This window comes from Panthera uncia, chromosome B1 (assembly GCF_023721935.1).
Source record: "Panthera uncia isolate 11264 chromosome B1, Puncia_PCG_1.0, whole genome shotgun sequence".
Lineage (NCBI taxonomy): Eukaryota > Metazoa > Chordata > Mammalia > Carnivora > Felidae > Panthera > Panthera uncia.
In genome coordinates, this window is record NC_064811.1 from 21,185,852 (window position 1) to 21,200,027 (window position 14,176).

The 14,176-nt window shown below is 40.3% G+C and overlaps 1 protein-coding gene across 2 annotated transcripts in view; it reads left to right on the top strand.

Annotated features, from left to right (window-relative positions):
• Window positions 1–13,887, top strand: part of STIM2 (stromal interaction molecule 2) — a 152,124-nt gene extending 138,237 nt beyond the window's left edge. Inside the window, exons 12-13 of one of the 2 annotated variants that reach the window (XM_049630409.1) lie at window positions 5,613–5,886; window positions 10,793–13,887. In XM_049630409.1, coding sequence (XP_049486366.1) covers window positions 5,613–5,886; window positions 10,793–11,270 — 752 coding nt within the window. In that variant the 3' untranslated portion in view covers window positions 11,271–13,887. The remainder of the gene's footprint in view (window positions 1–5,612; window positions 5,887–10,792) is intronic. The other variant, XM_049630410.1, reaches the window with a different exon arrangement.
• The last annotated feature ends 289 nt before the right edge of the window (window positions 13,888–14,176 follow it).

The window sequence follows — 14,176 nt, forward strand, 5'->3', positions numbered from 1 at the left end:
TGCCCTCCTCAATGCCCGTCACCCACTTTCCCCTCCCTCCCACCCCCTCCATCATCCCTCAGTTTATTCTCAGTTTTTAAGAGTCTCTTATGGTTTGGCTCCCTCCCTCTCCAACTTTTTTTTTTTCCTTCCCCTCCCCCATGGTCTTCTGTTAAGCTTCTCAGGATCCATATAAGAGTGAAAACATATGGTATCTGTCTTTCTCTGTATGACTTATTTCACTTAGCATAACACTCTCCAGTTCCATCCACGTTGCTACAAAAGGCCATATTTCATTCTTTCTCATTGCCACGTAGTATTCCATTAGGTATATAAACCACAATTTCTTTATCCATTCATCAGTTGATGGACATTTAGGCTCTTTCCATAATTTGGCTATTGTTGAAAGTGCTGCTGAAAACATTGGGGTACAGGTGCCCCTATGCATCAGCACTCCTGTATCCCTTGGGTAAATTCCTAGCAGTGCTCTTGCTGGGTCATAGGGTAGATCTATTTTTCATTTTTTGAGGAACCTCCGCACTGTTTTCCAGAGCGGCTGCACCAGTTTGCATTCCCACCAACAGTGCAAGAGGGTTCCCGTTTCTCCACATCCTCTCTAGCATCTGTCATCTCCTGATTTGTTCATTTTAGCCACTCTGACTGGCGTGAGGTGGTATCTGAGTGTGGTTTTGATTTGTATTTCCCTGACGAGAAGTGACGTTTGAACACCTTTTCATGTGCCTGTTGGCCATCCGGATGTCTTCTTTAGAGAAGTGTCTATTCATGTTTTCTGCCCATCTCTTCACTGGATTATTTGTTTTTCGGGTGTGGAGTTTGGTGAGTTCCTTATAGATTTTGGATACTAGCCCTTTGTCCGATATGTCATTTGCAAATATCTTTTCCCATTCCATTGGTTGCCTTTTAGTTTTGTTGATTGTTTCTTTTGCAGTGCAGAAGCTTTTTATCTTCATGAGGTCCCAGTACTTCATTTTTTGCTTTTAATTCCCTTGCCTTTGGAGATGTGTCAAGTAAGAAATTGTTGCAGCTGAGGTCAGAGAGGTTTTTCCTGCTTTCTCCTCTAGGGTTTTGATGGTTTCCTGTCTCACATTCAGGTCCTTTATCCATTTTGAGTTTATTTTTGTGAATGGTGTAAGAAAGTGGTCTAGTTTCATTCTTCTGCATGTTGCTGTCCACTTCTCCCAGCACCATTTGTTAAAGAGACTCTTTTTTCCATTGGATATTCTTTCCTGCTTTGTCAAAGATTAGTTGGCCATACGTTTGTGGGTCTAGTTCTGGGGTTTCTATTCTATCCCATTGGTCTATGTGTCTGTTGCCAATACCATGCTGTCTTGATGATTACAGCTTTGTAGTAGAGGCTAAAATCTGGGATTGTGACGCCTCCCGCTTTGGTCTTCTTCAAAATTACTTTGGCTATTCGGGGCCTTTTGTGGTTCCATACGAATTTTAGGATTGCTTGTTCTAGCTTCAAGAAGAATGCCGGTGCAATTTTGATTGGGATCGCTTTGAATGTGTAGACAGCTTTGGGTAGGATTGACATTTTAACAATATTTATTCTTCCAATCCATGAGCACAGAATGTTTTTCCATTTCTTTATGTCTTCTTCAATTTCCTTCATAAGCTTTCTATACTTTTCAGCATACAGATCTTTTACATCTTTGGTTAGGTTTATTCCTAGGTATTTTATGATTCTTGGTGCAGTTGTGAATGGGATCAGTTTATTTGTCTTTCTGTTGCTTCATTATTAATGTATAAGAACTCAACTGATTTCTGTACATTACTTTTGTATCCTGCGACTTTGCTGAATTCATGTATCAATTCTAGCAGACTTTTGGTGGAGTCTGTCGGGTTTTCCATGTATAATATCATGTCATCTGCAAAAAGCGAAAGCTTGACTTCATCTTTGCCAATTTTGATGCCTTTGATTTCCTTTTGTTGTCTGATTGCTGATGCTAGAACTTCCAACACTACGTTAAACAACAGCGGTGAGAGTGGACATCCCTGTCGTGTTCCTGATCTCAGGGGAAAAGCTGTCAGTTTTTCCCCATTGAGGATGATATTAGCTGTGGGCTTTTCATAAATGGCTTTTATGATGTTTAAGTATGTTCTTTCTATCCCGAGTTTCTCAAGGGTTTTTATTAAGAAAGAATGCTGAATTTTGTCAAATGGTTTTTCTGCATCGATTGACAAGATCATATGGTTCTTTTCTTTTATTAATGTGATGTATCACATTGATTGATTTGCGAATGTTGAACCAGCCCTGCAGCCCAGGAATGAATCCCACTTGATCTTGGTGAATAGTTCTTTTTATATGTTGTTGAATTCGATTTGCTAGTATCCTGTTGAGAATTTTTACATCCATATTCATCAGGGATATTGGCCTATAGTTCTCTTTTTTTGCTCTCTGTCTGGTTATTTGATGGTTGTAGATAGCTTCTCTCAGGCTTTGGCTTTTCTTTTTTAGTGAACTCTGTTGTTTTCTTTTTCAATCATATGAGTTTTTAAAAGAACATTTCTAATGACAAATTGGTGAACCTGATTTGTGTTTTTTAATGTCTTTTTTAGAAGATGATAGATGTTTCCTCTCCTAAAAGTTTTTTAGATTTGCTTTAATCCCTTAGTCTTTTAATCTACCTGGAAGTTATTTTTGTTCATATTGCAAGATAGGAATCTAAATCTGTCTCCTGATGTGTGGATAAACAGGTGTCCCAGCCTCATTCCTGCTCTCTCCCTGCTCATCTGTAACTCCACTTCTCTCCACAGGTGCACACGTGCTTACAGGCTCTCTGTTTTGTTCCATTGCTTTCATTCTGCTTTAGTTGCTATTTATAGTTTGATAGTATGTGTTGGGGTTTGCTAGATCTAAATCGTCCTTTATTATTCAAATTCAGAATTGTTATTCTTGGCCAGTATGAATTTTAGGATTAGCTTATGAAATTCCATAAAAAGTTTCATTGAGCTTTTAATGGAATTTCTTTGAATTTATTGATGCACTTGGGAAGAGTTATTACTCATAAATTTTATTTACTGAGATTTGCTTTTATGTCTTTAAGTAAAATTTAAATTTTTCTCTGTACTGTTCTTGCACATCTTTTCTAAAAAGATTAATTTCTGAAAAAAATAAATAGATTAATTTCTGGATATCCCCATAGGATTTTTTTTTTTTTTTTTGGTAGTTACACGTTAACTTTCTTAAAAAAATTATATGTGAAATTGCTTATTGCTGATGTCTAGGGAACTGCTGTTGACTTTGCTAAGTATCTTATATACAGAAATAGTGAATTCTCATATGAGTCTTTTGGATTTTTTTGTGTGTGCAGTAATAAGTTGTTTTTTTCCTTTTCAGTCCTTATGTCCGTCCCCCCCCCCCCCCCCCCATCCCCGCTTATTTTCTAGTCTGAGACTTCCAGTCAAATGTTGAATAATAGCAGTGATTGCAGGCAATAACGATTGCCATTTCTGACTTTAAAGGGAATGCTCTCCACCGTGAAATGTGATTTATTTTTTTTTTGGTTTTGGTTTTGGTTTTGGTAGATTGCTTTTAAGGAAATTAATTTTATTCCTGTTTTACTAAGAAAGGTTTTCCTTTTAAAATCGGTGGATGTTAAATTTCACCAAATTCTTTCCTGTGTAATTTGAGGTGATCACTTGCATTATTATTTTTCTTTATTCTGTTGTGTAAAAGGAGCCTAGTGTGTGAATGCATTTAGAAAAGTCAAGGGAAGGACAGAGTAATAATCAATGTCAGGTGCTGGTCAAATGTCAGGGAAGGATTGAGCGATCTGTTGAATTTAGCAACAAGGGAATAGATTATGAATTGTTGAGAACAGTTGTGGCGAAATTGTATGTGAGCACTTTACACTCCGAATGAAATAAAATGAAGTAGTGGAGAAAGTAACAGAGGAAATTCTTCATAAGAGGAAGAGAGATAATGTCAGTTGAAAAACAGTCTGAGGATGGAGACGAGTGTTTTGTCGCTGCTATTGTTTAGCATTTTGTTTTTTTAGGTTTATTGTGTCCGCATTTTTTAAATGCTATTGGGATGTAGAAGATGCAAATAAAGGCAACAGAAGGACTACACAAAAGAGTTAAGGTGCTTGAGCTTGGAGTAGAGAATGGGACAGATAAGTGGAAGGAGCAGAGTGTTTGAACTAGAAAGGTAGACACATGGTCCGAATCTCAGTTGTCCGTCTGCCGTCTTGATATACAATACCAAAAATGGAGCAGCGCTGAATGACTAGGGCAAGACAGGGTTTAAGAGTGGGTGGCGGTGTAAATGTCTGGAGAAGAGGGGAAACCACGAGTGGTTAAGGTGTTGGGAGGTCTTCCCAATGAGATTGCTCAAGCGGAAGATAGATAGGTAAGGAAATGACTGGGAGGTGGGATGAATGGGGTTGTAGAGATGGCAGTTTCAAGAGGCTTAGTGTTAGCTTCAGAAAGAACATGTTTTTATAAAAGGGCGTAGGAGTGAGGGTTTCCAGAGAAGAGTGCTGGGGAATGAGAAGGCCACCAACCTGATGTTCTGGTGTTGCAGCACGTGAGGTATACACAACGGGGAGCAGCCTCAGCTTGCGAAGGCTGTTCTGACTTCGGGGTGTTAGGTTTCAGTTAAGGCAAGGACATGGAGTGCCCATTCTATGAAGATATTAAGTGTGTAGGGGCAGTTTTCTACTTGCACGGGACTAGGCAGAGACTGGCAGCAGAAACAAGATGATCTAAGACTTCTGGTTAGTTCCACAGTCATCAGTGTTCAGGAAACAAGTTTTTGTCTGACCCCTGCCTAACTGGTTGGGAGACTATGTATACAGTGTTCAAATGACCCTTGAGTAAAAACTTCTTAAAGAGTGGGAGGCAAACCATAAGAGACTGTTAATTACAGTGAACAAACTGAGGCTTGCTGGAGGAGAGGTGGGCAGGGGATAGACTTAGATGGGTGATGTGTATTAAGGAGGGCACTTGTGATGAGCATATGTAAGCGATGAATCACTGAATTCTACCCCTGGAACCAATATTGCTCTGTATCTTAACTAACTAGAATTTAAATCAAAACTAGAAACATGAGAAAAAAAAAAACCTTCTTGAAGTTCAAACAAGTTACACGATCTCGAGAGATACCCATTGAAAAATGCAGCCTGTTTTTTTTTCTAATAGTTTTCATCCTGTAATGGTGAAACTAACAAAGTTTTGCAACAAAGTACAGATTCCTTAATATGCTGTATTGATTTATTAACTTAAAGATTTACTATCTTGGGTAAATTTTCAAGACTTTGTGGTTAGGAATGCCAAATTTCATGTTAGAGCCTCATGTGTTTATGTTCTCTTCTGTTTATTTTCTAGACCTGCTTTCATTTTTATCACACTTTAATTTTTTATTTCTGAACTTTGCCAAGAAGCAGTAGAGATGATGGGGGAGGGTAATGACCAATGCAGGTCCTTACCCAGCGAGGGCCCGTTCCGGGGTGGTGGGTAGTAAGGGCCCTTCTCCCTTGTGTGTGTGTGTGTGTGTGTGTGTGTGTGTGTGTGTGTGTGTGTCCCCGCGCGCGCGCGTTCGTCCACAGTGTGCCTGGAGGCAGCCCTGGTCTCATGTGCATGTGTGTGTTTGTGCTTCGTTTCAGGGACCATGGCCAAACCCGCTGGGTCGTTAGCCAGAAGCAGCAGCCTGTGCCGCTCCCGCCGCAGCATCGTGCCGGCCTCGCCGCAGTGTCCACGCGCACAGCTTCCTCCGCACGCCCCTCACCAGGTCCACGCCCGGCACCCCCAGCACCCTCAGCACCCACAGCACTCCTTGCCTTCCCCGGATCCCGATATCCTCTCGGTGTCAAGTTGCCCTGTCCTTTATCGCAATGAGGAGGAGGAGGAGGCCATATACTTCTCTGCTGAAAAGCAATGGTATTGCAGTGAATCGACTACAGTAGATGTTGGGCTGGGTGGTGGGGAGGTGGGCGTGGGTGGGTTGGAGTGATGCGTTGGATTAGTTTTCTGTTGCTGCACAGTGAGTGACCACAGACTTAGCAGCTTCGGGCAGCATCCATTTATTAGCCCCGGGTTCTGTTTGACAAAGTCCGAGCTTGCTGTGCCTGGGATTGCTGCTCAGGGACTCGCAAGTCCAAATGCAAGGTGGTTGCCCAGCTTTGTTCTTCCTTGACTCTCGAGGGCCACTTCTGACTCCTTTGGTTGTGACAGAGTTCGCCTCCCGTGGTTACAGCACGGAGGTCCCAGTTTCCACGCCTGCTCTCAGGCTGCTTCCATGCTGCTGCCAGTTCCTGGCGGGTGCACAGTGGCCCTTGCTGTGCGTGGCCTCCGTCTTCAGAGACTAGGCCTTCTGACAGGTCCCTTGGAATCTGTGATGCCCCCTGTCTCTGATCTCTGGACGCGATTTTAAAAGGCTCACTCATCACTTGGATAGTCCTTTCTCTGTCTGAAAATCAGCTGGTGTGGGGCCTTAATGACATCCGCAGAGCCCCTTCATGGCAGCACCTCTGTTCGCGTTTGATAGAATGATTGGCGGGACGTGTGTGTACCCCAGAGCTAGAAACTTGGGGACCGTCTCAGAATTCCGCCCACCACAGGCAGAGGTAGATATTCTGACATATAACTGCTTAGAGACCGACCACTGCACACAATTGACTCAAGTCTCAGAGCACAAACTTGTCTTGTGAGCAGTTTTATATGTAAAATACAAAGGCATGAACTTAAAAATATACTTGAACACAAACATTAAATATGACTGTTTAAAATACTTGTTGCCACTTAATGGTTTTTTCTGTCGTGTGCTAGTACATGGCTAGTGAACAAGAATTATCAGGCGTCAAAGGTGGAAGAAAATGTTAAGAACTTAAAGGAGGGCATTACGTTCACACGAATTTCTTGGCATAAAGTGGGCATAGCAGCTGTGTGTTCGGTCCAGCCAAAGGACCACCGTGCTCCACGAGCCCCACTGATCGGAGGCTCTCTCCTAAACCACGTCTGTCTTCAGAGCAGTGTGGCAGTAAGCGACAGGAAAACTGACGCTGGCTTCTGATTTTGTAACACTTAGCAGCCGTTGTAGCCCCAAAGTCTTCTGTCCTCAGATGAGAAAGAAAACCAGAGGCAATGGCTGGCTGTTCTCGGTGACCTGTTGCGGCTCTTCTCTGTCATGTGATTCTTTAGATGGCATCGTCATCAAATGATAATTTTCACACATGATTGTTTTATCTCTAGTGAGAGTCAACTTTGTGAGTAGCCAAGATCATTACAGCATATTACTGAGCAGATAGTCCAAGGTTTGTATCCTCATTACAGCTGGAGAATTTGACGTGGCTTTGCGTGGATACCACTTTCTGATTAGTTTTTTGTATAATCTTCACAGTAAAACCGTGGCCACCTGCAAGATGGCTTTACTGACAGAACCAATTTGTGTGGCTTATGGAAATTAATAGGAAAGCTAGAGCTCTGTGTCCAGTAGAATTTTCACGTTTATGGAAATGTTTAGTCTTCCTTTCAAATAGCAATGTCAGAAATGCACAGTAAATATGAGAATTTGGATTCAGAAAACTTTTCCTCCTCTTTATTTAGTCTCTTACATGATGAACCACTAGAACCCTTACAAAACAGTAATAGTAACAACATTTACTGTTTACTGGTCTTTTATGTTCTCTGCATTATGTACATGGATGCTCATTTACATCTTACCTTGAGTTTTGTTACATAGGCATTAAACTTGCACGAATTCACCTATTCCTCACCGTGAGAAAGAAATAGAAAAAAATAGCATAAATGGTACACATAATTAAGCTCAACATTCCAAAGAATATATGTTCTAAAAAAAAAATGCTCACAGATTATACCATTCCTGCACTCCAAAGCTGACTGGTTATGCAGAAGAAGCAGCACTTCATTATTTATTTTGGAGTTAGGATGTTAGAACTAGAAGTAATTTTAGAGATTAATCAAATTCTCTTCCTTTGACAGTGAAATTGAGTCCCGGTTACATGAAGTGATTTGCCCAAGGTTGTGTGGCTGATTAATGGCAGGGCCAGGACAGGAATCTAGGTCTCCTAACTTAGATCAGTATTCTTTTCACATATTATTTAGATTTTAGAGACCAGTTTTTGAAATATTTTTAACCTAGCTTAGAATTTCATACACCAAGCAGCCAAACCACAAAGCAGAGTAGAAGTAAATTTATAAAATTCTAACTAAATCAGCTTCTGGTTCTGGAAGCTGAACAGCTTCAGGGAACAGTGATATATGCTGTATAATTAATGGGTATCCACTCCAAAAGGAAGCTAACAGAAAATTCCCTACCAGCGATTGATTTCTGAGTCCTTTCTTTTTATCTGAGCTGCCTTGTGCCCTCTGTAAGCACTCCCCATTATCATATTGTAAAAGCACTTAAAAAGTCTGCAGCACGTGTAACTGTATTGTGTGAAAGCATCATTTAAGTCTTTATTTGCCCAGGGGATTTTGTACCTTCTGAGAGCTTGTAGTATAATAGAAACAATCTTCACATACATGTGTAAAATACATAGAAATGACCAGTTACATTGAGCCATCTAAGATCAAGGTTTAAAACACGGTATTGACATGAAAAACATGTCAGAAGTAATATCACTATGTGAATAATGAGAGTAATCACAGGTCATCTGAGGTGAGAGATCATTCAGTTCATTTACTCTATAAATATGAACTTAGTTCCTTGCCGTATGCCGTGCACTTGCTAATAACTTGAGCTGCCAAGACAAGTGAGACAAGGTCCTGGCCTCGCTCTAGCTGGTGGATTATGATCATCTGTGTTCTTGCCTTTCTCTTGTGGCTTCAGCTCTCTTCCTTGTCCCACCTTATTCCTTTTGCCACTTACTTTTTACCGTGACTCTACTTTTTATTTCTTACCGTTTCTTTCAGAGAGTGAACAATATTTGTGTCATGTGTGGTACATATCAGAACAAGTAAGACATGATCTCTGTTATCTGAGATCTTTTCTCCTTTTCTTTCATCTCTCTCTCGTCCATTTGTTCATTCATTCGCTCATTCATTGAGTGTATCACATATTTATTAAATACCCACTGTGAGCTTACCACTACTCCAGTGCAGAGGATACAGAAGTTAGAAAGACTCCCTGTCCTCATTAACTTTTCTTTCTTCTGGAGAGACATATCAAAAGTTAATACAAAATATCGTTTTAGGTAGTGGAATTTTCTGGGATGCTACACAAAGGTAAAAAGAAAGAGAATACTTCCTGGATAGAGTGGTTAGGGGAAGTCTCTCTGGAGAGAGAACAGTTGAGCAGTGACCTGAAAGACATTGAGAAATAAGCCATGTAGAGATGGAGGGAAGGAAAATCGGAGGCAGAGGAAACAGCAGGTGCAAGAGCCCTGGGGGAGTCACGAGATCGGCACGTTGGGAGGAACAAGGAGGAGGCCATGATGTAATGAGACGGGGAATGGTGGCCTTCCGCTGGAGGGGTCGCCGTGGTCCTGATCCTGCTGGGCTTTGTGGACTTTGACAAGGTCTTTGGATTTTAGCCTGAGTATGGGAGGAAGCGTTAGTGAGTTTTGAGCAAATAAATGATGTGCTGTGAGTTTTTAAAAACCACTTCAGCATCTGTGTAGAGAAGTAGTTAGGAGGGAGGAACAAGAAGGGAAGCAGGGAGACCCGTTAGGACGCCATCACAATCCTTGAGGTGAGTCCAGGGGGGTGGGTAGTTCAGAAAGAGGGGCAGTGCCAGTGGGGGAGTGACAAGTGTTGGATTTGAGGTATGTTTTGAAGTAATGGCTGATAGCATTTACTGTATGTTGGCCTTGGGGTTGTGAACTTTTGTCTTTTCATTTTCTCTCTTTACTGTGGAGAAGGGGCAGGGGCAAAAATCACAAAGGGATAAATCCATGAGAATTTATTGAATGTCTGCCTTTTTAAAAATAGCATTGGGGGGCCTGGGTGGCTCAGGCAGTTAGGTGTTTGACTTTCGATTTCAGCTCAGGTCCTGATCTCACAGTCTGTGGGATCGAGCTCCGTGTCGAGCTCTATGCTGACAGTGCAGAGCCTGCTTGGCATTCATTCTCTCTCTCTCTCTCTCTCTCTCTCTCTCTCTCTCTCTCTCTTTTTCTCTCTCTCTCTTTTTCTCTTTCCCTCTCCCTCTCCCTCCCTCTCCCTCCCTCTCTCTCTGCCCTTCCCCACTCGAGCCCTGTTTCTGTCTCAAAATAAATAAATAAACTTAAGAAAAAAAGTGTTATGTCATTGACTTTCACCTCCCATCCCCCCCTCTCAATTGTACCTCAGCTTCCTTCCCCCATTTTTAAACTTGGGAGAACTTACATTTTAGCTTAGTATATTCCTTTCTTCCTACCTCAGGAAGATATATTTCATCAATTTAATGACAAAAAAATAAAGGGAGAGACAGTGACTAAAGTTCATCTTTTAAAATATATAATGTCAACTGTGTGATTTAGAAAGAAAAAATAGTATTGAAACAAAACACAAAAGTAGCTGAAATAAAATTACTAAATCTGTAAAATTTAAACATTTTTTTTTGTCTGACAATTGAAGAAGGTGTAACTTGAGTTATGTTTCTTAGATTGGAAGATTCCATTTTTATAGTTCATGTAAATATTAAACATGGAGCTTTGATAAGTTGTATTATTTAAAGTAGCAAGTTTCCGATTTTGTCAAAATGCGTGCAGAATTTTAGCATTTCTCCCATTTACATGTTGATAGATTAAAAAATGGAAGTTGTTTTAGTTAGAATTAATTACAGTGTCGGCTGGTAGTCTTAAAAAATATTGATTTAAGATTTTACCTCTGTCTCCCTCTCATCCAGGGAAGTACCAGACACGGCTTCAGAATGTGACTCCTTAAATTCTTCCATTGGAAGGAAACAGTCTCCTCCCTCAAGCCTGGAGATATACCAGACATTGTCTCCTCGCAAGATATCGCGGGATGAGCTCTCTCTAGAGGATTCATCCAGAGGAGAGTCCCCGGTAACTGCAGATACCTCGCGGGGCTCTCCTGATTGTGTGGGTCTGACAGAAACGAAGAGTATGATCTTCAGTCCTGCCAGCAAAGTGTACAATGGCATCTTGGAGAAATCCTGTAGCATGAACCAGCTCTCTAGCGGCATCCCGGTGCCGAAACCTCGCCACACATCCTGTTCCTCCGCCGGCAACGACAGCAAAGCAGTTCAGGAAGCCCCTCACGTCGCCAGGATAAGCAGCATCCCACACGATCTTTGTCATCACGGAGAGAAAAGCAAAAAGCCATCAAAAATTAAAAGCCTTTTTAAGAAGAAGTCTAAGTGAACCGGCTGACTTGATGGAATTCGTTCAAGGGGCATCTTTAAACTGTTACCTCCCGTCCTCCACCCCCTCCCTTTGTGTTGTTTTAATTTTAGGAATGTAACTCCACTGGGGCTCTCCAGACTGGATGCCGCAGTGGAGTGTCCTAAGGGCAACTGTCTACTGTCTGCTTATTTAAATGACTATATAATCAGTTCATCAAGCCAGTTATTACTGAGAAATCATTAAGAGATGAGACAGTTTACAGTCATTTCTGCCTATTTATTTCTGCTTTGTTATTAGTGATGTATATACAACATTTTGTTGAAAGCCACTATGGACTTACAAGCTTTAATGGACTAGTAAGCCAGCATGGGCTTGCAAAAAGTTCTTGTTTACCACACCATCTTCTTATCTTTCCACAGAGCTATTTACATCCTGGACTAAATAACTTAAAGTAAAACTAATTGCACTACCGTTTTCCAGACTGGAAAAAAAAAAAAAAAAATCTCTGCAAGTGAAACTGTATAGAGTTTATAAAATGACTATGGATAGGGGACTGTTTTCACTTTTAGATCAAAATGGGTTTTTAAGTAGAACCTAGGGTTTCTAATTGACTTGATTCCTGGAAATGAAAACCCACGCTTTTATTATGGGAAGCTTCTTTAAATGCATTTAATATTATAAAGTTTCAAGTCCTGCTGTAAAGATCATGTTGTTTTGTTTTTCCCAGGGCTTTCACTGTGATTTACTGCATTGCAGGCTGTATGATAAAATACAAATAATTTAGGGAGAGAAGGCTCTTGATTCCTTACACATGTGGAAGAGTTAAAACTTGATTGAAGGACTTAAACATTCACAAGCTTAAACTGAGGTTGGGGACGTGGGGATTCAAGCACTTGTTTACAGACTTTGAATAACATCAAAGAAGTTACGGTTTGTGAAGAATTTGTACTGTGGAAAAGATAATAAATTGGAGACGTTATTTTGTGGGACTGTGTTGATTTTTGTTGATAACACTCCACTGAAAACACTATACATTTTCTGGAGAGCTCAGTAAGCGGTCTTGTTGCTTAATTGCACTATAAGAAATAGTGATTTGGAAGTTGTCAACAAGTTTCTTTCCATTTTATATTGTTTGTCATACTTTTATGTAGTTTGAAATGTTTAAATGTTCTAATATCAAGATTAACAAATATAAATTTATGGTGCATTTAGATTGTGTCGTATCAATTTGTAAAGCTTGGGGTTCATTGAACAACTAGGTTATTGTAAGGGTAGCTTTTACTGTGGAGATGGTCACATAGAGCAGAAAAGCACGGTCACATCTGGGGAGTTTTTCACTAAATACTTTTTCTTTTAAAAATTCAGTCATAAATGATGTGGTTAATGCAGTGTGGATGGATGTTTGGATGAATAGTGGATACGTATTAGGATGGCTTTTTAGCATTATGGCTAAAATATGTAATGTCCATCCCAGTCCCGCTTAGATGAAAATGCTGATTGATAGGAAGTTTATTTGAGATACGCTCCAAAGAAATACTTTATCAAGAATATGAACAGTCACCTGAAGTCTCCTGAAAGTTGTGGTTGTTTATTCTCTCTAGTACTGTTGTTAAAAACTATTGAGGTCTCGGATGATATTTATATATACAGATACTTATATATGTAAGAGACAGTGTTGCAAGGGCAAAAATGGATTGACTGAAGCAGACGTAGTGTTGTGGACCAATCAGAAGGTAAGATAACCTGACAGGTCAGGAGTTGAGCAGTGGCACTGAAGTTTATGGGGTGGGGAGACGCGTGCAGGAAGAAATGAAAAGCGTTCTGGAAAGTTTCTTCAGAGTGAGGGGAATACCTTTATCTTTCTCCTTCTTAACAACCAGGCAGTTCTTCTCTTTGAAAATTGCAAAAAGGGTGAGACTTTGTGGTTTGACAGGTGGAAGAGGTAAAAGCCGCTGGGACAGGTTATGGGGTGGGAGAGGATGGCTCTAGGGGCTCCTGCCTGGCCCTCAACCTGTTGAAGGTTAGCAGGGAATTCTGGGTCAAAGCCACCGACGCTGGTGCGTGGGGGCTGGGGTGGGAGGGGCCGACTCTCAGGAACGCATGGTTTGTGCTAACTTCCATGTGCTTATTTAGAAACAAATTCAACCAAGGGATTTTCACTGCTGTGTGTTGCTTCTATTACTTGGCGTTAGTACAGTGCTCTGTATTTACAAACTCAACAGAGCATAATTGAGTTTTAGAAAGTCACAATAATTTCTGTATCATACCATTTATGTGTGTAGAGTCGGGCATTTGTATGCTTTTTAAACTACCAGTTTGTTACCTTATTAACCTTATAAAACTATGGTGTTTTTCTGATTTTAAAAGTAATCCCCTCCTTATTGTAAAAAAACGATTCATGATAGAAAAGTATGAAAGAAGAAAAACGAGCAATTGGGTCAAATTCTACTACTGCCCAGTATAATTGCTTTTCAGACCTTGGTACGTTTCTGCCAGATCATTTTCTACATATTGATACGTATTTTACATAATTGAAAACATAATATATGTACTTAATTTTACATCATGCTTTTCTCAATCTAAGCATTTCTCTAACATCGTTAAAACTTCATGAACAACATTTTAATGACTGTCATATGCCATTGTGTGGATTTATCATAATACTTGTAATCATTCTTCTATTATTAACCTTTAGGTTATTTCTGATTTCTGATGTGTGAAATACTAGGATTTTACATTCATTGAGCACTCTGTACTAGGCACAGTTTTAAACCCTAATATATATTCTCATAGAATCTTTACACCCACCTTGTAAAATAGGTAGTTTTGTTTTTTGTTTTGTTTTGTTTTGTTTTGTTTTTAAGAAATCATTCCACTGAAGAGGAAACTGAGCCCAGAAAGTTAATAGTTTGCTGAAGGTCACA